This window comes from Perca flavescens, chromosome 16, assembly GCF_004354835.1.
Source record: "Perca flavescens isolate YP-PL-M2 chromosome 16, PFLA_1.0, whole genome shotgun sequence".
Taxonomy (NCBI): domain Eukaryota; kingdom Metazoa; phylum Chordata; class Actinopteri; order Perciformes; family Percidae; genus Perca; species Perca flavescens.
In genome coordinates this window covers 22,426,880-22,453,963 of record NC_041346.1, presented here as the reverse complement: position 1 = coordinate 22,453,963, position 27,084 = coordinate 22,426,880, and the positions used below count along the sequence as shown (strand labels likewise).

Below are 27,084 nucleotides of genomic sequence, written 5' to 3'. Positions count from 1 at the left end.
CTGGGTTGTTCCCTGTCTCCATATCTATTTATGTTAGAAATATAAAGATTAGAAACAATAAGACAATACAGTTACTACATTGCAATCTCATTGCTTGACAACTTTGGCTATTTTTGAATTGACCCTCCCCATGTCCTGCCACTGTTTTAACTGTATCATGCTTTCTATTCATCATTCACTATTATTTATGGATGTTTACAGCATCAGCGTCAACCTCATACCTGCTAAAATATAATTACGTATATTGTTCATTAGGTTCAAGATAAATTCATATCCTTGTCTAGTTAAGTTTTAGAGGTAATACTGCTTCTGAGAGATGGGTACAGGAGAAAATAGTAAAAAGTAAAATGTCTAATATTTTCCTGTCAGATTATTTACGAGGTGACTGTAGTAACGGGAGACGTGCAGAACGCAGGAACAGACACCCTGATCTTCATGTCTGTGTTTGGAGCCAACGGCAGCACAGAGGAGATGCTGCTGCAGAAGAATGAGGACAGGTAGCCCAAACATGACATCAGAAAACAATATAAAATGAAGAGACTGTTTCATGATGCTGCAGATTATGAACTTCTGTGTGGTTTGTGTGGTGGCTAACAGGTTTGAGCGCGGTCAGGAGGACACTTTCAACATGGAGATTGATGACATTGCTCCACTGAAGAAAATGAGGCTTCGCATTGATGGCTCCGGGAGCCGACCTGACTGGTTTCTGGAAAAGGTCAGCTCATCTTATGGGATATACTATACACATCAAAATCTGTGTGAAAGTCTTGAGGAGTACTACTGCATATTGGGGAAAAAATGTATGAAGCCTTTTGTGGCTCCAGATAAAAATAAATCTGGAGGTGTGGAGTTAGAAAGTAACGAGCTTACCAGACCTCTGTAGCCTGCTCCTCATCTCTGCTTGAGTCTAGCAGCTTAAGACAACATTAGCCACTACTAATATACCACACTTAACTGTCAGCAGTTGAGTTTTGTGGTGGGTAATGTAGGCACCTGGTATTGACAAGAAAGAACAATGCATGGAATAAGACAGATAATATCTCTGGTTCTGCAACATTGATTTATATATATATATATATATATATATATATATTAGAGCCGGGACTTTAACGCGTTAATTAAGTTCCGACAATTAGACAGCATTGCAATGCTAAATCAGTGCTGGATTCTCGTACTAACCTAATCCAAGACAGATAGACAGGCGTTTTGGATGATTACATGCAAGAAAATTGTCAGAGATTAAAGCAAAAGGAAAGCTCTACGCAGGTTTAATCTTCAGAATAAGCTGACCATGCACGATTCCCGAGTTTCCTTAAATCTTGTCAAGGGCTAATTGGTTATGAAGAAGAAACTGCAGATCTCATCCATAAAACATAAACCAGGAGCATAAAAAGCAGAACAGTAAAAGCTTCTTCAAAAATCAATAGTACAAAGCAGTCACAGGTTTGTGTTTTTACGCTGGCACTGTATGCTGTAGGTCACAGGATCATTCAGTCTATTATATCACACAGTACACAGACAAATACACACACACTCATCTATCCCTTCCTGCAGGAGAATGGTCAATGATTCATCCACCCACAAAGACACACACACACACAGTAGGGCCCAGAGTTCCTGGAGTGACATATTGACCCATTTTAATCATCATGCCGTTGTTTCTGGTATCACACACACACACACACACACACACACACACACACACACACACACACACACACAAAAACACACAGTAATGAGCGATGTGTGTTTTTTCTGTATTCAGTAAAGAGAGAAAACATTTCATTTTAAATTTCCTTTAGTGTGACTTGGTGTGTGTTAGTGAAAAAAATCTCCAATTTTTAATGCTTAGTCCGGCAATATAATAGACTGCATTAATATACATACTAGGGCTGGGACTCGATTAAAAAAATTAATCTAATTAATTACAGGCTTTGTAATTAATTAATCAAAATTAATCGCATTTTAATTGCATAAATATATGACTTGAGAACAGTGAGAAGTAATTTTTTTCATATGGATTTTTAGTATACCATTGAATAATGACTGAATACATAAGCTTAAGCAACAAAATATTGTTTATTTTTGTTCAACCAAGTCCAGCAGACCAGTGCAATTTTTGCCATTAAGTGTAGCAATAGCATATTTAGAAATATAGTACATTTCAGAAATTCAGGTAGCCTATAGGTAGGTAGACCTTCTGTAAACTATGTTTTTTTTAAGTAAAACACAATACTTTCAAGTACATTCAGACTTAGTTACCCTGGTCCTTAAATCAGTCATCTGGTGGAGTGTGGGTTGGGTGTGGGTCCTTGTACTCGGAGTCGGGCTAACGTCGGGCTAGCTGCTAAATGTTTTGCATTGAGGTGATACTTGAAGCTCGATGTGCTGCGGTGATATGCGAATTCCTTGTTGCATAGCTTGCACACAACCATGCTCTTATCGACGCTTCCATCCGTTCGTTTTTTATAACAAAATTTCCCATCCACGGAGCCAACCAAAGCGGTCTCGTCAGCTTCTTCATTCATGTTCACTGTGGTCTGTTGTTGTCTGCAGTCATGTACGCTAGTTGGTGCTCCAGTATAATCGGTCCGCCGAAACTCATCCAGTGAGAAATGTCCCACGGTGCAAAAATAAGTGTGATTAAAATGCGTAAAAAATGTTTAACGTGTTATTTTTTGTGTAATTAATTAACGCATTAAAGTCTGTAATTAATTAATCTTAATTAACGCGTTAAAGTCCCGGCTCTAATACATACGTTTCCCAAAATGGTTCAGTACTTTTTCTCTTTGGCTGACCCTGTGAGGACAACATCACTGCTCACCTCCAAATTCAGTCTGATGTCTCAGGCCAAATGCATTGATGAAACAGAACACATTTCCTATGCAAATGTCTTCTCTGGTAAAGGCACCATGCCTGCAGAGCAGCAGAGCAGTCAGGAACAATACCGAGCCCTGTCCGTCCGTGCCTGGGACTTAGCGACTGCAAACATCTCCTTGACTTGACCCTGCACCGAGCCTTGTGTGTTCAGCATCACAAGCGGATGTGCTGCCTTTATGAATTGTTGGGTCTATGTATTAAAATGGACACAGTGCACCGGGCGGACTGCCAGCATGGTAATCTGCCCAAATAAATATGCAGATTGGAGAGTTAATAGGAGTGTGGGTGCCTGAGTCTTTGTCTAGTAATGAAATGTTCCCCAGGACTAGTGATCAGACATTCTGGGAGAGGCAGGGTTTGTCCGATTAGTGTCCATAATATAATTATGTATGACACAACACTTATTCATATGATCATGTTTTTATCCAGCTAGTGGCATGGCTCTAGGGATGTTTGCCCACAGACTGTAATATCTCACTATTTAATGGATAGACATGGCATTTTGTACATTCATGGTGCCCAGAGAATAAATCTGACTGACTTTTTGGTGATCTTCATGAGGTTCACAGCTGTTGGATTGCCATTAAAGCAGACATTGATACGGTTGATCCCTTATTGTTTCTTCTAGCGCCATCATCAGGTCAAAATTTTAATTTGTCTAATACTTTGGCTTATGACAAATTACATTTTCATCAGCCCTAGGTGTACTATAGTGCTAATTAGTAGTGTTGCTAAAGTAAGTTGGTGAACGTGGGAAATATTATGCCTGCTGAAAATCAGAATGTTAGCATGTCATTGTGAGCATGTTAGCATTTAGCTCAAAGCTCCATTTTGCCTAAGTACAACCTCACAGAGCCGCTTGCGTGGCTATAGACTTTTCCACATTATACCAGAGTTAATGGTTAAAGGTGTCTTTCTTGTACTGATTAAATATTTTGATTACAATTAATATGTGGATGCATATTTATTCCAGAAACGCTGACATGGCTTAATCTTTACAACACATCATAACAGTACCTATGATTGTTAAATCTATGTTAGAAAAAGTGTGCATTCATACACTTTTGGTGTCATACTTAATACTTTATTACACTTTAATTCTCCAGTGGTTTATTTTGCTTTGACTGTGACAGTGGATCATAAAAAAAAAAAAAAAAAAAAATCAACATCAGGATTCTGAATGACATTAACTTTAAAGAGCTAACTCTGTGCATCCAGGTGATCATGCGTAACCTGACCACAGAGGAGGTGTCTTTGTTCACATATGAAGAGTGGCTTTCCAGGACCCGTGGACCCAAGAGAACCATGATCTGCGAGATGGCTGCTGTAGTGAACGAGGAGATGATGGTGGAGCCCACCACCTATATAGTCCAGGTCAAGACCAGTGATAATGCGGGTAAGTCCTTAACACAGGCCGGCTGCTGTCAGCTTGATCATAAAAATGTTTGTTTTTTTAAGTTTATCAGGTAGTCCCATCGAAAACCATGAATGTGATCTGTCCTGTTGCAGTCGGAGAATGAGCTTTTTCTTTCACTTTCCCTGAGAAACGAGTAAGTGTGTGTGAAACTTGGGATATGTTTTATGTACTTCTATGCTTACATTTGACATACTGTAAAGCATTGGTTCTCAACCTTTTTGGCTTAAAAGAAAGCTTTATTTACTTGTGACTCATCATCACTGGTTGCATATGTCAATGCTCGTTGTTTAGTTTAATTTAAAGAGTTTTTAGCAGCCTGAAGATGACTAATTCACAAGCGAAAATTTTATCTTCTGCTTTACTATAGTACTGTTCATTATCTAGTGGACCCCTTGGAGGGTCTTGACCCCCAGGTTGGAAACCACTGACCTAAAGGGTCTCAGTAATATCAAATCAAATATTTTTTAACATTTACACCAGAAAAAGAAGGGGACCGAGGATTAATCTTTGGGAAACACCTTTTAACGTTATCATTTGTATCAGACCTGTGAGACAGTGGACACTTATTAGGCATGTTGACTCCATCCATCCATCCATCTATCCTTAAATCTCTGGGTCAGCGTCAGGTCAGATCCAGGGATGCTTAGAGTGATCAGATCAGCTCTAACATCCTCTTTCATCAGTAACATCCTCCGGCTCTTCATGGGGGATCCGAAGGACTCAAATGTCGGATGAGAGACTTCATCTTCATCAAGTCATGTCCTGGTTCCACCCTGCCATCACCTCTCGTGATTGTTTTCTTTCTAAGGCAGTTGAGGGTAACCTACAGGTGCCCAAAAGGCTAAGATGAAAGTGGATGGTGGCTTGATATTTCTCAGATGAGTGAACTCCTCACCCTGTAATACCAAATTAGCGCTACAACCTTGTAGAGGCTATTTATGTCTGCAATCAAATTTTTTCAATCACTATCCAAAGCTCAAGGCCGAGTTCATGGATATATGTTACATAGCTCCTGGTCCTCATTTGACGCAACCTTGGGCAGAGAATTATGTTTTCCAGGAGGAGCGAAGTAGGAATAATTGATGTTTGACTCCAACGTGATAATGAAAGATATCCTCTTCAGAAACCAGCCACACGGCTTTGCTCCCTCTTTTCTTCATGCAGTACTTTTCTATTGCTCAGTGGTGCTGCTGATCAATACGATAGCGTGGCGAGAAGTCTGAGCCGACTTCAAAGGACTGATCTCTACCCTTGGCTGTTAAGCTGCTAAGATGTAGCCCTGCACCACCACTGAGGCTCTGGGAGGAATAATGAGCCAGGCTCACACACAGACACACACACACACACACACACACTGCTCTGCATGAGGTAATGGTCTCCACATGTATAGTGTAAAGAGGCATTGAATGTCAAGTATGTAGGAGGTATATGAAAATAATAATCATTTAAAGGAAACAGAAACATAAAATGCAATTCTTAGTGTCTATATTTCTTTCTAATTTATATTATTGCTCATTGAAACTACAGGGCTGTTAAATACAATATTAGATTTCTAGTTCAGTGTACAGACAGGTGAAGAACTAGAAAAAGTGCTGCAGACTGAGCAAGGTTTGGGCTCTCAATCGCCTAATACAGATTCACTTAGTGTCTAACCCACTGTAATGAAATAATAAAGCACAGAGGAATTATAGATGTGCTGTCTGAGTCACGCAGCTTTCTCTGCTGCTCATTTTACTCTATGCATAGTGTGGCTGGTTGTTAGCAGATCAGTTTTCCTCAGTTTGCAATCTCAGTATTTATTGGCAATTCAAGAAATCCCTGCACTAGTTGAGCTGCATTGCAGTTTAAAAGATCTACAACAAAGTGCAAGCCCTTTTAAATGTATAATATCTAGTGCATTTTTTGTAGTTAACATTACATTACAACATTTTATTCTAATTATTAACGAGTTAATAAATAGAATAATATAAAAGATACAATTAGAAATGTCATTACAATTATATTGTTTAAATGAAACTATACTGTGCTGATTCAGATGCTAATACATTTTATTGCCAAGTTCCCATTTTGTCACTTTGTTCTTCAACATTTTTTGTTCTTGGGAAGCAGAAATTTTGATTATTTTTTCTAAATGGATGACTCTCTCTTGTCTGGGTCCTGGGTCCACCTTGCCATCACCTCTCGTGATTGTTTTCTTTCTAAGGCAGTTGAGGGTAACCTACAGGTGCCCAAAAGGCTAAGATGAAAGTGGATGGTGGCTTGATATTTCTCAGATGAGTGAACTCCTCACCCTGTAATACCAAATTAGCGCTACAACCTTGTAGAGGCTATTTATGTCTGCAATCAAATTTTTTCAATCACTATCCAAAGCTCAAGGCCGAGTTCATGGATATATGTTACATAGCTCCTGGTCCTCATTTGACGCAACCTTGGGCAGAGAATTGTGTTTTCCAGGAGGAGCGAAGTAGGAATAATTGATGTTTGACTCCAACATGGTAATGTTGACTCTCTCTTGTCTTCTCAGGGGCAGGCACTGATGCCAACGTGTGGATCATCATTTTTGGAGAGAATGGAGACACAGGGACGCTGGCATTAAAAGAGTGCAACAAGTCCAACAAGTTTGAGCGCAAGCAGGTGGACACGTTTCGCTTCTCGGATATCCTCAGCATGGGAGAGCTCTCCAAAGTGCGAGTCTGGCACGACAACTCTGGTCAGCCCTGAGATAATCAGTCACTCTGCATGGGCCGAAATCTGCACTTTATAACTGGCATTGTGAAAAGTGCTGTATAAAGGATGTAGGGTCTTAGACTAATACAAAAGCAATCCCTCTCAATCTTTCACTTATGACCCAAAAGAAGTGTGTGTAAGATAAATCTGGCCACAGATGACAGATGTTTGAGTCACCACTCTGAACTCTGAACAGTTGATGGCTTAATTGAGCTGCTGTCGACCACTAACAACCTCTACGTTACTGTCTGGCTTTGAGGAAACCTGAATATTGCATTACTGTTGTTTCATCATCTTTGACAACATTTTTACTTAGTGTCTTTGGTTTCCTGATCACATCCCTCCTAGGTCCTGCTCCAGGATGGCACTTGGATTATATCGATGTGAAGGATGAAATCATGGACAAAACATTTCGTTTCCCCTGTGACCGCTGGCTTGCCAAGAATGATGATGATGGACAGATCATGAGAGAACTGGCATGCGCCAACAACGACTACTTGGACCTAAACGAGAAGACGAGTAAGGCCAGCACATACGACACATTTTAAATTTGTAATCTTTAAGATTGTAGTCCTGATTGATTTGGCGACACGTGTGGTTACCTTGGTACCAGCAAGCGTGGATGAATACTACAGGTCGCAGAATTCTAGAGGCAGCAAACATTCCTTGAGTAGCTACTTTGTCAGAAATACATGTTTATTTTTACAGTGCAGCCAAACAAATCATTTTAATAAACAAGTCATCTGCCTTATCCCATCATGCCATGATCAGCCACAATCTGGTTTCATGCTGCACATGTAGTTTGCCACCCAACAGCTGGGCATAGTAACATTGATTACCTTCCTAAGGAGCTCACTGTGGCTGCTCCTTCTTGTTCCATCACTCCCTGCAGTATTTAAAAGCGTAAAATGCACAAAAAACGCTGTCTTGTTTAGTAGACAGCAGTCCCTTTGGTGACAAATGCATTGTGTTTCCTCTGTCTTCTTCACAGTAAGAGTCACGCACTTTTAATGTGAATCAGCGATAGCAGGATGGTCTGTTTGCATTAGCAGTTACTTACAAAGGGGCTGGTATTAATGAGACAAAATTGGATTACATGCTGCATAGTTTCCACTGAGGAAATGGCGGACTCTGTCAATAACAATGACAACTACTATATAGAGGGAGGACAAATACTCATTGTAAATACATTACATGGCTGTTGCAGAACAAATGCAGAATACAAAATGGGTTTAAATTCATGAAAAATTATTACAACTTTAAATTATCCCATATATTTCTGTGCTAGGCATCTGTGTGGAAATGATGCGGTGCAGGACATCTCTGTTTGCGGACAACTGACAGCATTTACTTTATGTTTTCTCTCTAAAAGAGTACGAAATCTGCATCACAACTGGAGATCTTGAAACCAAAGAAAATGCCTGGATTGTACTTGAGGGGAGGAAGGGCCGATCCAAAGAATTTGTCATGGAGAACTCCTCAAAGAAGAAGAGGTTCTTGCGGTAGGTACTTGGTGCAAGATTAATTAAATGAGCTGCAACGTGTTTACATGAAAAAGCTTAAAGAAATGTGCTTTCTCTCCCTGTAATTCGGCTTCTCCACTTATTATGATAATCCTACCAGCACCAAGCACTTGAGCTCAGACCAACGCTGCAATCCAAGATGATGACATTACACCATCTAGAACAAATTGGCACTGGCATAAATTTAAAGTGCGTGGGCTAATTTAAGCGAACAGCTCCTTTCTCTAACATGCTTATTTTTCTCTCTTCTTAGGGGCAGTGTTGACAGGTTTGAGTTTTCGTCCAAGAACCTGGGGGACATCGCTGGTATCTGCCTGGGCCACACACCCAAGGATGGAAAGAAAGTAAAGGGGGAGGTTAGCTGGCATGTGCAGGAAGTCGTCGTCACTGAAAGGGAAATGGGAAACAAGTAAGACATCACAGTTACTGCTCAGACATCTACATCCACGCAGAAGTCATTCATTCTACCGTTCATCATACCATTTGCTGGTAACACATCATCGTTCCTTTTCTGTGTTGTCACCTCCAGGTACATCTTCAGTTGCAATGCCCTCGTCCCTCTCTCTCCAAAGAGGGATGAGTTCTTGACCTTTGAGTGCACAAAGGCCATCGAGAGCTTCGCCAGTAAAGCTCGAAGCCTGGTTCCCGTCAAGTACGAGATTATCGTCATCACGGGTGATGAAAAGGGAGCGGGTACAGACGCCAATGTTTTCATCACTATCTACGGCTCCAATGGAGATTCGGGCAGCCGGCAACTGCGGCAGAAGTTTCGTAACCTTTTCGAGCGCGGGCGGACGGACCGTTTCCTGCTGGAAATGTTGGACATGGGAGAGCTGCAGAAAGTTCGGGTAGAGCACGACAACTCTGGTCTGAGCCCCGGCTGGCTGCTGGATCGCGTGGAAGTCACCAACACAGCCAATGGTGTCACCACCATCTTCCTCGGTGGGAAGTGGCTAGACACCAAGAGGGCTGACGGGCAGATCGCCAGGGTCTTCTACCCAAAATACTAGAAATACTATTTATCTATTTATCTATACAAACTCCCATTGCAGAGAGATCCCCTCTCATGTTTATAAGTAATGACCAAAGAGATTATGCTCTGGCAAGTTTTATATGTCAGGAACTGAGGCAGATTTATACATTCTCAGTTTTTTATTATATTTATTATTATATCATAGTTAGATATTTAATACTACTTGGGAATATAGCCTGCAATGAAATACTGTGACAATACCCTCTTAGGGTAGGAAACTGAATGTGCCATTCTTTTTAGGTTTCATATGTCAGGGATGGTTTGTTTAGTTGTTTTGTTATAATTTAGGTTTTATAAAATATTAAACTCTTTTGCAATACTCAATACTGTTTTGAACCTGTTTGACTCATCTGGCTCTGCAGGTTATTGCAGCTCTACGGAGCGCTTTAGCATCTGTTAACTAAATGTTTGGTTTTTTACAGCCCACATCTTACCTGTTTTGGTTAACTTCCACCACTCTTTTCAATCCATTTCCAGCAGCAGACAGCTGTTTTCAGAAAAAAAAAGCTCTGATAAACCAACAGTACAGCAGGTACTAGCTGGTGAAGAAAGTGGAGCATTAAGCAACTGTAGAGCCAGATATTTTACTTAAAGGTTCCATGGCATGACAATTTCACTTTATGATGTTTTTTAACATTAATATGCATTCCCCCAGCCTGCCTATGGTCCCCCAGTGGCTAGAAATGGTGATAGGTGTAAACCGAGCCCTGGGTATCCTGCTCTGCCTTTGAGAAAATGAAAGCTCAGATGGGCCGATCTGGAATCTTCTCCTTATGAGGTCATAAGGAGCAAGGTTACCTCCCCTTTCTCTGATTTGCCCACCCAGAGAATTTGACCCACCGATGAGAGAGAGACATCATGGCTTTCAAACGAACAAAGTGGCAGTTGGTCAAGGCCACACCCCCACCCTCCACCTCAATAGCTACAGACACAGAAATGGCATATACTAAGGAAAGCTCATTGTGGGACTGGCTCTAGTGGCTGTGATTCTGCACCAAGGCTGAATTTCGGGAAAGAGACTTCAGATACAGTATTAGGGGACCACTAAGGTCTATATAAAAGAGACTTCAGATACAGTATTAGGGGACCACTAAGGTCTATATAAAAGAGACTTCAGATACAGTATTAGGGGACCACTAAGGTCTATATAAAAGAGACTTCAGATACAGTATTAGGGGACCACTAAGGTCTATATAAAAGAGACTTCAGATACAGTATTAGGGGACCACTAAGGTCTATATAAAAGAGACTTCAGATACAGTATTAGGGGACCACTAAGGTCTATATAAAAGCATCAAAAAAGCAGCATGTCATAGGACCCTTAAAGGTCCATTGTGGGTGAATTTCTCCCATCTAACATTGAGATCATATATCGCAATCAACTCTCTCGCACCACACAGTTTAAAGTACGTATTACAGCTACGGTAGCCTTCACGCTTCAAAAAGCTGTTCTCTTGCTCTTTTCAATATCCTTTTTCTGGGTGAAGAAGAAGACTCCTGTTCCTGAAATTTTGATTGAATACGTGTGGTCCTCCATGTTTCCTTCTTCAAACTTGCCGGGGCCGGGAAGCTACGATACCCATTAGCAGCATTAGCAGCACCTGTGAGTTTATCATGTGACAGTGAAAACGCGAAAGGCGGAGCAGAATGTCCTGTACGTCCTTTACCGGCTAACGTATTTCGAGATGGCGCATGAATATGGAGCGTCTACCCCAATTCATGCGAATGCAAATGTAAAATTTCAAGCCAATAGGAATACTTGGAATTGATGGTTTTGGTAAATATTCATGAAAAAGGACAAGTTTGTGAACGGGCAACACAGATTTTGATAATGAACAACTAAACATGTTACACACTGGACCTTCAAAACAGAACAAAATGGAACTAGTATTCAACTCCAAATGAATGCCAATGGTGTTCTGTGTCTGATGGGTGTGTAAAAAGGGAACTGTTTGCTAATTCAAATTTATAAGGAGATACTACAGCTTGTTCTGCTGCTCCCAAGGGACAAAAAAAACAAGAATTGCTGCTTTAAAGTCTAGTTACCAATACGTTAAGCTGGATTTTAGAAACGTGTATAAATTGATGTTCAATACGTGTCAATATTTCCACCTGATGTAAAAGTAAAGTAAAAAGATGGCAGTTGTTTTTTTTTTTTTTTTTTTTTATTTTCAAATTTTTACGTAATAGCTTCTCAAATGTTTTATTATCTGGGGGGAAAGGTGAGACCATATACCAGAATATAAGACATAAAAACAAGTACCTGTCCATTTTAACCAATTTATTACAAAAAGAGCACATACAAAAGGATAATATACAAGCCATGAAATAAAATTAAAAAACAGAACAGTTTGGGTTTAGCAATGCAACTTTTGAAATCATTATCATTATTAGTAGTAATAATAAATAAAGTACAAAATTCCACCACATGTGAATCTAACATTTACCCATAATATGCTCATCCATTTCTTCATCAACACACTCATCACCATTAATGCGCTATTGCTTTAATATTAATGATAAATAGTTCTATTTTCAGATAAAATATCCTATATTGAAAAACATTGCGCAGTCACAGCTAAACAGCAGAGTTTCATACAAGAATGGCGGCAGCCCTTTCACTGGCACTGTTTGGGTTATTTTCTCTTTAGTTTTGTTTTTCAGTTTCAAACAGCAACAAAATTTAGAATTTTTTTCTGTTATATTCTTTGTATATATTTTCACCATATACTATTAAACCATTGAGACTATATTGGAACCTGAGAAAACATGCATTTTTAGAAAAGGTTGTGCTTTTAAATCCTTGCCTTCCTTTTAGACTGAAAGGAAACAGGATAGATTCTGAGAGTAGAGATGGACGGTAAAATAAAAAAATAAAAACAAGTGAAGAGTCAAAGAGAAACAGAATTAAAGAAGGATTACTGAAGTATTTGTAAAGCCCACACTGAAACATGCCTCTTTATAGTTAGAACTATTTCCACAATATGTAACGCTCCAGTTCTACAAACCAACAGCTAGTTTGGACAGTTTGACTTCAATTTTGAGGATAATGGCTTTTGTAGACACCTGTCAAATGTTGTCTTAGCTCCTTCACAACTCACTCTTTTAGTTAATTATACAACCAATAAGGCATGGTGGCTTCATGGATTGATTGTTATTAATGGTTTCAGTAATATGGAAATATCTCCTAATACATAAAGCGAGGCACTTGTTATGCTTAAGTCTACAAACTGAAGAGAAACACCAGAGAGATGAAAATTCAAAGCTAGATACAAAGAGTTAAAGCGAAGTAACATGCTTCACAGATGATCGTTATTAAGACCCATAGTGCATTGTGAGAAGCAGAGCATAAAAAATAAAAGCTAGAGTTCTTAGTGATAATATTAAATTATCTAAACTAACTTTTTATTTTTTTTTGCCAGTGAGAGGGTTCCCATATTTAAACAAGTGCAAAACAAAAAGAAAATCACTTGATTGCAGTTTGTCCACTACATCACAGCATGGGGGATCAGAGAAATTGCATTGAATGGAATGTAACCGAGATCCACAGCACCACATGAGAGAGAGAGACAGAGAGAGAGAGAGAGAGCGAGAGAGAGAGAGAGAGAGAGAGAGAGAGAGGGATAGATGGAGAGCGGGCTCAGTAGCTCAGCCTTTGACAGTAAACATCGCACAGCCAGCAGCTTGTAGAGATCAAACAGCAGGGATCTTTTTTCTTTTTCTTTAGTGTTCCAAAAAGTACAACTGCATGCAAAGCATTCCCAAAACAATGCAAAAATGAGGTAATAGTTTTTTTCATAGCATTTTTGTGTTATTTCTAAATAAATAAATTATGATTCAGCCCCCACAAAAAAAAAAAAAACTATATAAAATTAAATACCCACAATATCTACAGTTAGTAATAAATTATGATTGTTAAATACTTAAGGCATCTCAACTGACAACACCCTGGGTAAACTATGAAAACTTCATCACAGATGACTCCACTACAGGAGGAGGCAGTGTCGACACTGGCAGTGCACAAGACAGGGAGTAATCTGAGTTAATTGATCCTTAACCCACGAGGCTAAAAGAGTCTCTGGGTTTAACCTTTACTATCACAGTGCATAGGACAGTGAGGGTCCTAAAGGCATCCTGTAGAACTGAAACGGCAGGCTGACACAAAGGGTAAAAAACTGGTCAGACCAAGTATTAACAGCCTGAATGTAGTCTGGTGTCTGTGTGCACTGCGAGATGGAGGCTGCCTCCGTCGCACCACGTTCTACATGTTCTAGCAATACAGCATAGCAACCAGCATAGCAACCACGAGGGGAGGTCTGTCACACAAATAACACAAGATCAATACGCAAGCTCCTCTCTCCGCTGAAACACTGCATGAATCTATACCTAAATATAAACCAACGCAAATGCAATACCAAGAAAAAAAAACGTTTGTTGCTATAACTATTGTCACATGTGCTTGTTCTTTAGGCAATAAGGTAAACATCAAAAAGAGGATCCCATCGTTGCCACCAAAGGGGGACAGGATGAACACACGCTACAAGTCAGGGGAGCAGCCACTGACACAGTTGTTATGTTTTGTTTGTTAGTGTTGAGAAGATAGTCACAGCTCAGATTAACTAAGTCATGCAAAGCCATCTCTGTACCTTTTTAAATTGAAGAAACGCTACCAAAGCTAACAGCCCAAGTCAAAGATGAAACATGCATTTTAGTACATACTGTTCTGCCACTGGTGGAAGATACAGGTACAAGGGCAGCTAAGTCTTCCTCCCACCTTGCTCTGCAGTGCCTAATATTTTCCTTTTTCCATCCCTTTTTTTTTTTTTTTTTTTTTTTTTTTTGGCTTTGTGTTGTATAAGCACTCCAGTGGCCATGCTATTAACCTACAGTGAGTTAACGTCGAGGTGTTGCGTCGAACCCTTAAAACAGACTCACATTCACACTCTTTGAACATCCACACGTTTTTAGACATATTCTTTAAGTCACACAGAGCAGAGCACACTTACACACACCTGCGCGTCAGGTTCAAGCTATACCGTGACAAAATGCATTTTGGTAAAAACACTTTCTACCTATATTTTAAATTTTCAAAACACTTAACGACTCGATCACTGGGCTCGGTTTTCCACAGCAGTAAAAGAGACCTACTCACACGACACCAACCCAAGGTAAATGTACAACTGTATTGCAAAAATGTCAAAGCTGCATGATAGAATTAAAACACTCAGCTAGCTGGTGCGTGTCCCCCAAGAAGGCGACAGCCAGATATCACTTGTTGGTTACTGCTACTCTACTACGACCACAAATGATCTTTAGGTAAACATGGCATCAGAGCATTTGTTAAGCTTTCTTCTGTGGCAGAATATTCATTTTGATTGAAGTGTGTTTGAAAGAGAGATATATGTAGAAAGAGAGAGAGAGAGAAAAAGAGAGAAAGTAGCCAGCTCAGCATGGGGTTATGTGTTTTCCACTCTCAGGACTTTAAGTCATGGCTTTGAGGACATGCTACACAGCCCGGGGCTACCTACAGTACAACACCACAACAGCAACAACACCCCACTTACGACCAGCAAGCTACAAGTAAACCCTGTGTACATGAGTATGTGTGTATCTGTGTGTGTGTGTGTGTGTGTGTGTGTGTGTGTGTGTGTCTGCGTGTCTTTTGCCTCCAGAGGGATGTGCTTCTATATAAAGAGAGTCCTTTGCGGCCTCTCGTGCAGTTAGTTATCCTGGCTTGGCTCAATAAAGCGTGAGTCAGAAGGGTGGTGATGTCACATGAAGTCTGGAGACATTTGGCAAAGCACCCAACAGGGGAGAAGAGCCGGCAAGCCGGGGTGGAAGAAAGCAGAAACCACACCAGACGAGGGTGATTGACAAGGAGGGGGGTTTAAATCTCATCAGCTGTCAGGGTTCAGCTGTGTTTCGATGTCAACTCGACAGATCGGACACTTCCTGCTGGTGGCCAGCCATTGGTCTACACAGCCCTGGTGGAAGAGGTGCATGCAGGGCAATCTCCTGGAGGACAGAGAGACGGGATCAATGTTAATTCACATTGACACTCCCAGTGCAATACAGTTATGTGCTTGCCAATAACTTCTGAAACTAGCAGGGGGGTAATTTTGCTCATTCAGGCACGTAGAGACGACTTCTGTTGAGTCATCAATCCTACGTGCCTCTCAGACAGCTGAGACTCCACATACTGTAAACTAACCCTCTTTCCTTATCACAGGACACAGTTCCTACCCCCTGAACTTTACACCCCAACTTGGTTTGAAATGCATGTGCGGGTGCACATGCTAATATCACTGCTTAAAGAAATAGTTTCAACTTTTTGGAAATATTTGCTTTCTGGCAGAGTTAAATGAGAAAATCAATACCACTCTCATATCTGTCCATTAAATAGGAAGCTAGAGCCAGCAGCTGGTTAGCTTGTGACCCTGTATGTCTAATGTAAGCAAGAGGGAGGATTTGGCTGCAGTTAATGGTGTGTGATATATTTACCATTTGCTTACACATTAATTTAGCAGCAAATGGTTCACTAAGTCCAGATCTAATTTACAAATAATGACATGAAATGAATGTCTGTAAAATTTTACAAAAATCCCACAATCCCTTAAATGCATGTGCATCTATAAATGATGTTAATTTATTTAAAGGAATAGTTTGATTTTGGAAAATATGTCTATTTGCTTATGGCGGCGCATTAGATGAGAAGATCGATACCACTCTCATGTCTGTCTATGATTGCTATCAATCTTTGTGTATTTCCCAAAATGTTTTTTTTTAAAGCTTTTTAAAATCTCTTTTGAAAAAGTGATGTTTTAATGGAAACAAATGTCTGGGGCTGTGAAGCATTTCTGACCTGACGTCCTCTCCGTCCTCCAGCATGGACAAACAGATGGTACACTTCTCATCCACATCTGTTTCCTCCTCCTCCCCAATCTTCAGCTGCAGGGGCTTTCTCTGTTAGCAAGTCAGATTACATAGAGACAAAAGGTAGGGTCAGAAAAGGGAATATAAAAACTGTGAATATGTTAAATAGTGTAATTCTCTGTGTATTATCAACAGAGGTGTATATATGTATGTATCTCATATGTAAAATATATATATATATATATATATATATATATATATATATATATATATATATTTTCATATGTATCTCATATGTAGTTTACAGAGTCCGTTCCCAGGTGGTCCGTGTACTTTTCTTTGATGTGTTTGTAGATGTCCAAATGATTTCCGGGTATGCAGCCGCTTACTACCTACGATCGCTTCCGGGTCACGAAAAAAATGAATGAGGAATAAGATTTATACACACAATTTAATTTCCGAGTTCCATCTACAAACACATCAAAGAAAATCGGATAACGAGATAGTTTTTCGTTTTCCGTTTTTAAATATCAAAACAAAAAACGAATAATGGGTTGTTTTCCGTTTTTTGTTTTTCTATTTACTAATGGTAATTGGGAAACTGGCCGTTTCTCGTTTTTGTTTTTTTCCTTTCAAAACGAAAATCCGTTGGCCGCCAAGTACACGGACCACCCCAGGTTCCCACGCGTCTATTACCGTAATTTCATTGCTATTCTCTCCCTCGGTTGTGCTGCTTCCCGGACAGCTCATAAATCAGAGCTTTTATCCAATCAGATTCCCCCCTTTGCTGTCTCTGGTTGAAAAATCTGCTCTGAGGCCTTCAGCATTCCGAATGAATCCCTCTGCTCTTCAAGCAAATAGGTGTTGTCGATTGTCATATTCTTTAGCCAATCAAATTTCGAGTTTGCCCTGTTGGGCGTATTATTTGACAACCTCCTAGCTGGCCTTGCCCTATGGCCTTGCCACCACCCACGTCGGCATTTTCCATACCAGTTAGCCAACTGAAGCAAAGCTACCTAGCATCACATAACTGTTAGCAGTAATGCTCGTAGGTCATGTTAATTCAAGTTCGTTTAGAGTTTTAGATGTAAAGTTAATAAGGGAAAGGAGGATGCACTTTTTCTTCAAATGATGAGCAGTTTTGGTAAGTTTAATGTATTTTTTTTCTGCATTTTAGTCAAATGAGTTTACTAGCTACTGCTTGCTTTAGATTGTTGCTGCTGGTGTTAAAGGTTTGAGCAGTGCCAGTGGCCGCTGTGTGTGCGTGGTGGCGTGTTTGTTGAGCCCGGCAGCTTGGCTGGAATTTGTGGGGAAGCCTGTTGATTCCTAATTGTGTGTGTGTGTGTGTGTGTGTGTGTGTGTGTGTGTGTGTGTGTGTGTGTGTGTGTGTGTGTGTGTGTGTGTGTGTGTGTGTGTGTGTGTGTGACCGGTTGTTGTGGGGTTTGTGTTTCTTTGGTAATACCATTAATTTGGACTGTGTAGTCCCCGTGTATTCATGTCTCTGCTATAGTGTGTTGAAACTCTAGGTGTTGAGCCTTGTGGTAAATCACTTTATTCCACACGATAATGCCCTAGTGTCATCCTGAGGTTATTCAAAGGTGTTTTAATTGCTGTAGGATAGTACTGAAGGCCCAGGTGAAAAACACAAGGACTGCCACTGGTTATGAACATCTGGTTATCTGCCTTACCTTCTTGTATTTGTGTGGAAAGGTGAATCTCTCTATGGTTGTCTGAACAGCTCCTCTGCTGACACTCCCCAGCCGGTCTTCCAACTGCAACAGCTCCTGAGGAAAAGTTGGTATCCAGTTGAGAATAGTATAAAGTAAAATATAATATAATAATAATACTAATAATAGAACAGCTACTAAATGGAGCTCGAGGTGAGATTGTTTTGTAAAACTGATGTTTTCAAGGTCAAGAATGAACTTGAAGCTCAAATTTCCTCAAAGTCCCTAAGGTGCACTCTTCTGCAACATCTACAATTCCATAACAACTGCTGAAGACGGCCATGAACAAAAGCACAAGCACAAACCTAAATTATACAAATTGAACATGGCTTTGATAAATGCACGGGTGGAAAGTGCATGAAATTTATAAAGAGATAGATTTACCTCATAACTTTCTCGCACAGCGGTGGCGTGCCTCGAAGGATTCAGACTTTGCAGTGCCAACAGGTGCAGCTGGGGGTACGGGTAGTTTCTGATTTCATGCACAACCTAACAAAAGAGAACTCTTTATCATATAACATCAACATAATGGAAGTCAAACACAGTTTTTCTCTACTGTTTCCATGCATTGTTAGAAATAAAAGACTAATTTTTAAGAAAACCGAAGGTGACACAAACCCCAAAACAGCAAAAGCAGAACACAGTTGGCAGAAGTGCATCAAATCAACGGAGAAAAACTTTAACGTATAGGTCAAGATATCTTTGGAATTCAGGACAAATAAAACAATTATTATTATAACAAAATTCACGTTGAAAGATAGAGGGCTGACCAACATACCACTTGTGCAGAGGATGTGTTCCTGGGGAAGTGGTGCATTCGAGGGGAGGCCAGGTAATGCTGATAGTGCTGCGGAAGCTGCTGGAGCTGGTACTGGTGGTGAGGGAGGCCGGCATCAACACTGAGATCCCTGCAGGCAGGCAGACAGACAGGCGACTAAATCAACATCATCACCCATGCTAGGCAGTGTGACAGACAGATGGGTTCAGGGATGAGAGGGCGGGATCATTTCTCGACTCTACAGGACTCTCGTTAATCTCCAACAGCGACTCACCAGTCTGTGCCTTCGGCCAGGTACCGCTGCTGCTGCTGCTGTGTCATTGGCTGGGGAACATGGAGGGCAGGGGAGTACTCATAGCCTGAGCGCAGTCGGTGAGGGTTCAGGGGAATACGCTCCTGGGTTCTTCTGCAATGAGATAAAGATAAGATCAAAATGTCTGACATGGTTTTCTGTTTGTGTGGGAAATTGTATTTGCATGCAGGTAGTGATTCTACCTTGAGTGTGGGAGAATCCTGCGGTGCTGCGCTTCAAGAAGCTGCTGCTGGATGAGGTATTGCTGGTGTAAGGCCTGAGGTAGGAATGGAGGCCCCGGCACATCCTGGAACTGAGGGGGTGCAGGCAGGGCAGTGAGGGGTGGGTGGTGTGCCGGGGGCAGGTGGGTGGCCAGGCCTGTCTGAGGTGGCTGGCTGGCGTGTCCTAGAGGGAACTCTGCTGAGATGGGCACCTGGGGAGCGCCCAGGTGAAAGTGTCGGCAGGAGGTAGCATGGCTGTGTTGGTGCCTGGTGAAGTGTGCTCCTATGGGAGTAAATGCAAGTGATCAGAATTGAGCCAGAAAGGCCTGCTGGGATCACTTTCATTCAGACAGACACCACAGAGAGACCCAGACAAACCAGTGACAAGTACATATTGACGCATGTAATTGCAAAAACAAGCCCTTTCTGGCACACACACACACACACACACACACACAATGACAGCAGATGGAGGACATAAGACCCCCTGTGGAGCACCATCTAAACCCACACACAGATTGCACCCAATGGCCTGCCTCTCCACTTGCCATAGTGCAGCTAGCATGAAGGATGGCTCTTCACTAACAGCCTGCTGTGTTTCCAAGAAGATCGAAGGCACTAAGGGTTTGGTCCACTGCTAGTCAATTTAATAGATTCAGGGTCTGTATTATGTTTGCGGTTTAAAGGAACAAATATTCAACTGTGGATTTCTAATGAAGCCCTCCATAGCAACTGAGGCAGGCTCAAAACATTACCATCCTCCATTTCTACCTTCCCCCACCCTTCCTATCAGGAGGTGGAGGAGACATGAGATTGTGTGGTAGTCCCACTGAATCACCTCGGTATCAAGTTGCACAAAACAATCAATACAAATTACTCCAAGCTCAGAGAGGAGGAGGGCTGAAAGGAGGGTGAGGTGTGGACAAACAGGTCTGGAGGGTGGACTGTGCACTGTGTATAATGAAGTGTTGTGTGTTTGCATGGTTGGAAGAAATAATCGTCTCATCTACTGTTGTGTCAGCTGTTTCAAGCAAAGTCAGGCACATTTAAGCTGGACTTGTTTAACAGTAATAACCCTTAAATACGTGTGCATTTATCTATATATATTTAAAGGAATAGTACAATATTTGGGGAATTTATTTGACACCGGTATCAATCTTCTCATCTTAGCATATTTCATAGCACATTTCCCAAAATGTCAAACAATTCCTTTTAATTATTGCTTACATGACATATTTGCATGGCTGCTTCTCGTTGCATATAGCCTTGGGACATGGGAAGCCAGTGAACCTTGAGAGCCATGAGCAAACTGAAAACAACATTTGGCTGAGGAAGTAGAGCAGAAATGGCAGACTACTGGTTTGGATTGGCAGTACATCACTTTTGAATACAGCCTGTGACCCGGTTAAGAATGGACTCCAAGCGAAGCTAAAAGTAAATATCAAATGATTTGTCTCCGGGCTCTTTCGCAGCATGAACCACTGACATTAATATTTGACATATTGCAGTGCTGCCAGCAACAGCCCTGATGATATTGTTCCGTCTCTGCTTCGACTTACAGACATAAAATGCCTGATTGGTGCAGAACATCAACGCACACGTACAGCACACACACTCATACACTCCCATCCACCTCTTCTCACCCCTGAGCTGCTGCACAGGCAGCCCCTCCCCAACGGTGTGGCTGCGGCATGGTGTCCCTGCGTGAGTGACAGCCTGTAAGCCCTGCCCAGCCGCGACTGCAGCAGTCTGACATCAAACCTGTGTCTTTCTCTCTCCCCTCCTGCTTCCATCACTGCAGCTTTACAATCGCACCTCCCCTCTAACGTAATCCTGTCTTCTGCCTAGTGCGGTGGGCTTCCATCATGTGCCTTGTGTATGCAGTTTTTCATTGAAAACCCATCACCAGTTGATGTCACTGGTTGGCACACTCATAATCAGAGTGAGGGACTAATGAGTGAAATCAGCTTGAAAGCTGCACAGCTGGACAGAAAATCTGCATACAAATGGCTGACCTTGATGCTTAACATTGGGCAAACAAGGACAAGGTGGAAGACAAAGCATCTGATTTTAATGTGGTCTGTACCAGTGCTACTACTGTGAAATAACTTATGCATTACAGCTGTTGAGTTATTTAAAAGTCTGTTGCTGTAGTCTGAGGAGAAAGTTGCAGAGCACACATGGCTGTGCCTCAGACACACCTTGGGTCCGCACATAAATAACTTGACTATTTCAGACGCTGTGAACAGATGCAAGGCTCAAGTGGCTGTAATGTGACAGCAAGAAGTCCCAGACTTTAAAACTTAAATCACTGAGTTTACATTTAAAATGTGCAGCTCAATAATACTTAAAATAAACGACACCAGACCCTGTGCTGAATGTTGTGACCAATCTACCCATTTCTAAAGTTATCACAGAAACAAAAGGCTTGTTACTGCATTGTTTAAAATGCGAGCAACGCTCTTTAACCAAGGCACATAAAAAAAAAGAAAATAGTAAGTATATTATTATTCATTAACAAAAAAGCTTTAATTTAATATTACAGACTTCCTGCAATAAATAATCAAAAGCCTTATCTGCGCCTGTGCTATTATCACAAGCTACAACGGCATAACTGGAATTTATTTTTAAAACTGAGAAGTGCTTTATTCTGTGTCAAGGTCTGTTCTACCACTGACAAGAAAAGGACTCGATAAACGAGGCCAATGTTTTACAACATTACATAGAAAGATATAACACTTTACAGATGAAATAGCTGCCACCTGCTGATTGCGCCAAATTGATTTCTCATTATGATAAACATTTGGAGACTCTTATTCAATTGATAGTTGGACATTCTGGTGGAGAGTTATATGAGGAGATCAATACCACTCTTATCTGCCAGGTTCTCTGTCCCTTGTTTAATCCATACAAAATAATGAGTGGTTACTTGCCAGACTATTTCTTGGCGACTATTTTAAAGACAAGAAAAAGTCTGGCACATACCCCCTGTACAACTGCAAATTGACATTTTTACACTTTACAGGTGCTGGTAAGTTGTCTTTGTTACCTTGAGACAGAACCAGTTGACTGTTTTCAGTCTCTTTGCTTAGCTAATAGGCTGATGGCCGAGCTTTATGTTTAGTGTACATCATTTAACTCTCCGCCAGAAAGAGGATTTCCTAAAATGTTGACCTATTCCTTTAATAACACAACCTACAGAAGAATGTAACCCAGTGTTTAATATGTAATGGGGAGAGACTTGAAAAGGTCCTTTGTGTTAAGATAAAATACCTCGAGGTAGTTGGGCGATAACGCAATATATACCATGATAAGACGATTAATTTACCATTACGTTATACCGTGGTGTACAACAGTTTAATATCTTTGGAGCATATTAGGCCATTTTAGGCAATGCTGCAAATCAATATTGGATTTTGATATGATTTGTGCATGGATTTTGCTGGATTAGCCAAAAACATACGCTGTAGTTGTTGATTTTTACAGAAAACTGACTAACACAATATATATTGACATCAAAATACAAAATGATATATACCCAAACAGAAGATTTGATCCATATCGCCCAAAGTTGTTCCGATGTTAACTCGTCAATGAACACCAATGAGTGGATGTGAGGGAGGCTGCGTTTGGTTTTGTTTGTTCGGAGTAAGAGGGAATGACGGCGTGTAACGTTAAAAGTCAATGCCGAGGTTTTTCAGTATAAACATGCTTTTTTGTTTTAATGGATAGAAAAATTAGGGTGCCCCTACTCCAAAGTAAGCAGCAGCAACTTGAATAAACTCTGTCAAAGACAGCTGAGAAATGAGAGCACATAAAGAGTGAGGGGACCGTCTCAGTGACAGCACAGTGTGAAGGGAGGAGGGGAGGAACACATGGAAATCAGCAAAAAGCACACTGAAGGTTAGAAAGAAAACTATAGTCTTTATTGGAAAATATTAGTATGTGCGGCACTGTGTGATAATAGTAATAATAAGAGTAGTATATCATATATAATCATAATACCATGCAAATAAAGACCAAAAGGCAAGGCCCGACCATGCTCTCTGTAGGGTTAACGGAACAGAAGCAGCATCCAATGAGTAGATGTGTATGCTTACAGCACATTTCAGTATAGCAGGGACATCTCTACACAATGTTTACATTGGAATCTGCTGTTCAATGTGAAAAAAACAAAAGTGTAAAATGACCATGCATTAGGATCTAATACAAGAACATAAGGTAGAAAACCACAACCAAAGAATAAAAGACATTTTCATTCTAAAAGGAGTTCTACAGCAGTGCAGGATATAAACATCCCTGTAAAATGGATAGCATTCTGGAGGTGTCTGAGGGAAGACTTAAGAGGGGGGGGGCTGTGCATGATAGCAGGGATTCTCAAATGGCAAGATGAGTTAGAGGCGAGTCTTGCCAATTTACTGTGACTCACTAAATCAATTCATCTAGCAGGAACAAAGGCTTTCACACATGGATAGGATTATGACCAGCCGTTTGGACAGGTGCAGTGGACCATCAAAGGTGAAAATGGCATCACACAAATCACTGTGGTTTTAGTACTACAGGTATTGGTTAATTGGTGAATGTTAGGAAAACCAAGGATTATTGGTCAAAATTATTTAGAGAAGGTGATCGTACAAGTGCTTTAATGATTACAAAAGCTGGTACAATGCACCTTTGCAAATAGGGGATGGAGACAAAATTGAAAGAGTTCGATCAAGCCTGGCTGTAATCGAATCGGGGAGGATCAAAATGTATCCACTTTACAGAAATTTACAGCAAAATGTAGTCTATCCACACTGAATGGAAGAATCACAATGACAGTTTGTAGTAAAGTCTAATGCTACAATGGGTTATTCACTGAAGAGCAATTGACAGTTTAAATAAAGACAAACTGTTTTCTACAGAAGGTGTTATTCTTTAGTCTGTTACACAGAAGGATACGGTATGAGTGAGAACTCGGTTTAATGCCAATGTCGTCTTCAGATGGAAAGAGGAAATGAGGAAGAAGGGGTTCACAATACAGCTAGATGCAGAGAACAGGCAGAGGCTACGGCAGACAGCAGCAGATGATCGTTAGCTACACAATGGAGGGGGACAAAGGTCTGAGAAATGCGGAATGTAGAGCCAGCCTCGATACTATGGAACAGGAAAAAAGAACACAAATAAAAGCACAATGAAATCATTGGTGCTACTGCATGTAGTTTTAACAATGCACGTCAAAGTAATACCACTACTACTATTATTATTATTACTACTAGATAATCAGCACAGATAGCCTATACTGCAATGGATGATGATTATAGTTATTTTGCCCAATTCAGCGAATGTGGTTATTCATATTTATGCTGTTCAGATTTTCACTGCACTTTCAGCTTAATTTGCAGGTTTAATTTGACGCTTTCCATCGGACAAACAGTTTTGAGGTTTAAGTGAAAATGACCATTTCGTACCATTTTAAATTAGCCAGTCATAGCCTCTTATCTGAGCTACGGCCATTACTCTAACGTTACCAGTCTTTAATGGCAGAGCAGAACCCTTATCGTAACTAACTCAGGGTAAAATGAGCGCAGGCAATAAACAGACCCCATGCCAGTTGCACACAAAGGGACAAACATCCCTTGTCATGTTATCAGTTGTCAGCCTCGATTCAGATACTTGCTTGGGCCAAATTAATGACAAAGCCACACAGAGCGGTGGATATTATTAGCTGAAGCTGAGCTAGTATATGTGGCTGTATGAAGCCACTGGTATTTTTCAGTAACGGTAGCTTAGCGGTGACTGCACAAAAAACGCTGCAAACGCACGTAAACACCGCGCAGTAAAATATAAACCAGACCGCGCTAGCACAGCTGAGGATAATAGAAAAGAGGGGCTGCCATTTGACAGCTGCAGTCATTTGATGCGGTTAACAGGCCTTGAAACATCCTAAAAACAAACGGCCATGGCTTTTATATAAGATAAAAAATGTCTTCAGTCAGACCAACCACGATTTAACGGTCTTTAACGGCTAATTTCACGCGACGCTACGGTTAGCAAGACAGCTAAATGTTGTCTACGCTCGACTGTCGCTATTATGTTGGCTTGCGTTTTTGCTAGCAGGTGTCAGCTCTGTTTACATCATTTGAGGACATTTAAAAGAAGGAAAAGCCGAGACATTTGTTAGGGTTAGGATAAGAAAATATATAGGGCTAGTCATACCTCTATTTCTAACTGAGCCGAAGACGGGGAGAACCAGATATCCAACATGTACTAACACCATCCTGGGTCCTTCTTTGTTGTGTGGTTAGCCAGCGAGACAGATGGTCCATGGAAATGATCCCCTCCAGTCCACAGCACATTCAAACGGAAAGGCTGCGCTGCAAGCACACACAGACCCGATCAACCAATCACTGGACTCCTCCAATAAGGACCCACCGGCTTTGGCACCCTACAGCACCAATGGGATGAGCAAAGGGGCGGGGATGTCTGTGTTTTGGACAACCCGCCCCTCCATGACTGAACCAAATATTCTCTATTACCAGAGACGGTTATAGAGCATCTTTTACTGAACCCGCCAGTCCAGATAAGGAACTTGGTAATGACAGTGGGAGACCCTCAAATAGACATCTGGTTAAATGGCAGTCCAGTGAGCCACATGTATATTGTTTATTTAGAATTTGAATAGAACATGGATATCACTGAAATGCTTTTCAAAAATATTAAAAGGGAAATTGTACTTTGATGTACTTTTTAAGATTTAAGGCCCCACAGGTGTTTTCAATCATTGTGGCTGATAAGACCTGTTCATGTTTGACCATTGGGATTTACATGAGTTCACCAATCTCATATTTAGCATTGGAATGTATACATCAGAAATAGGGGCCTGCTTTTTTAAAATGAATTCAAATGCAATTTAAATATTACCCAATAACCTATAATATATTATTCAGCAACATTTCCTAACAACTTACAATTGCTATATATGTCAGAGGCCACAGGCGTCTAAAGCAACTGTGGGTTAAGTCAGGGGTCAGGGTTAGGGTTAACGTGTCGTTGGTTGATGTATCGCAGTGGGAATTGAATCCAGATTGCCCACACCAAAGGTATGTGTCATATCCACTGCGCCATAACCACTCAATACTGTACTTAAGTACACCTTTGAGGTACTTCAATTTGTTTCTACTTCCACTACACTACATTTGCAAGCCATACTTACCAGTGACATACATTTTTACATACAAAACATATGATCAATTTAAATAAAATAATACATCAAGATTAAAGGCCTTGCATACCCACACAGGTGTTTTCAATCCACACTCAAAGCCACGTTTTGGAGATATTACAAGAAGATTCAATTCATTCATCGGACTTCAATCCTCACCAATTTAATTTTCTTTCCTTAGACACACTTGACATCCAACGCTCCTTTTCAGTCTTAATGAGCACATGAGCAAAGACTACATAGCCTGTTTGTAATAGGAATCTTTTTAAGGACAAGAAAACACATTTTAACAAACACAGCCGTCAGGGAAATGTAGCTGAATAATCTGCTACAGAACATTAAGAAATATTAAATTCTCATAATAATTAATTTGAAAAATACCCTCTCCCTATGTTGTACCATTTTCCTG

At 40.8% G+C, this 27,084-nt stretch overlaps 2 protein-coding genes across 11 annotated transcripts in view; one reads left to right on the top strand and one right to left on the bottom strand.

Annotated features, from left to right (window-relative positions):
- loxhd1a (lipoxygenase homology PLAT domains 1a) overlaps positions 1-9,904 on the top strand; it is a 38,088-nt gene extending 28,184 nt beyond the window's left edge. For 7 of the 8 annotated variants that reach the window (XM_028601326.1, XM_028601324.1, XM_028601325.1 and 4 more), the window contains 8 exons: positions 370-497; positions 598-715; positions 4,099-4,276; positions 6,822-7,007; positions 7,373-7,543; positions 8,397-8,526; positions 8,801-8,956; positions 9,077-9,904. In XM_028601326.1, the coding sequence (XP_028457127.1) occupies positions 370-497; positions 598-715; positions 4,099-4,276; positions 6,822-7,007; positions 7,373-7,543; positions 8,397-8,526; positions 8,801-8,956; positions 9,077-9,557 (1,548 nt within the window). In that variant the 3' untranslated portion in view covers positions 9,558-9,904. Of the gene's footprint in view, positions 1-369; positions 498-597; positions 716-4,098; positions 4,277-6,821; positions 7,008-7,372; positions 7,544-8,396; positions 8,527-8,800; positions 8,957-9,076 lie in introns of those variants that run through there. The other variant, XM_028601330.1, reaches the window with a different exon arrangement.
- Positions 9,905-15,401: 5,497 nt separating this feature from the next.
- Positions 15,402-25,966, bottom strand: ark2ca (arkadia (RNF111) C-terminal like ring finger ubiquitin ligase 2Ca). 3 transcript variants are annotated; one of them, XM_028601193.1, is made up of 9 exons: positions 25,670-25,965; positions 23,010-24,607; positions 19,454-19,754; positions 19,233-19,364; positions 18,959-19,088; positions 18,565-18,669; positions 18,142-18,237; positions 16,443-16,543; positions 15,402-15,595 (listed from the first exon to the last, which is right to left on the bottom strand). In XM_028601193.1, the coding sequence occupies exons 2-9, from the start codon at positions 23,029-23,031 to the stop codon at positions 15,478-15,480; spliced, it is 1,005 nt and encodes a 334-aa protein (XP_028456994.1). In that variant the 5' UTR covers positions 23,032-24,607; positions 25,670-25,965; the 3' UTR covers positions 15,402-15,477. The 3 variants fall into 3 exon arrangements, with proteins under 3 accessions (XP_028456994.1, XP_028456995.1, XP_028456996.1); XM_028601194.1 differs by having other exon boundaries at positions 18,142-18,234; XM_028601195.1 differs by lacking the exon at positions 23,010-24,607 and having other exon boundaries at positions 25,670-25,966.
- Positions 25,967-27,084: the final 1,118 nt, after the last annotated feature.

What these genes read in the sequence shown, in the direction of transcription:
- ark2ca (XM_028601195.1), bottom strand. Translation starts at nt 25,730, where the DNA reads ATGGTGTTAGTACATGTTGGATATCTGGTTCTCCCCGTCTTCGGCTCA. An exon ending in CGGCTCAGTTAGAAATAGAG is followed by an intron (nt 19,755 to 25,669) that starts GTATGACTAGCC and finishes TTACTCCCATAG; the next exon opens with GAGCACACTTCACCAGGCAC. An exon ending in ACACATCCTCTGCACAAGTG is followed by an intron (nt 18,670 to 18,958) that starts GTATGTTGGTCA and finishes CTCTTTTGTTAG; the next exon opens with GTTGTGCATGAAATCAGAAA.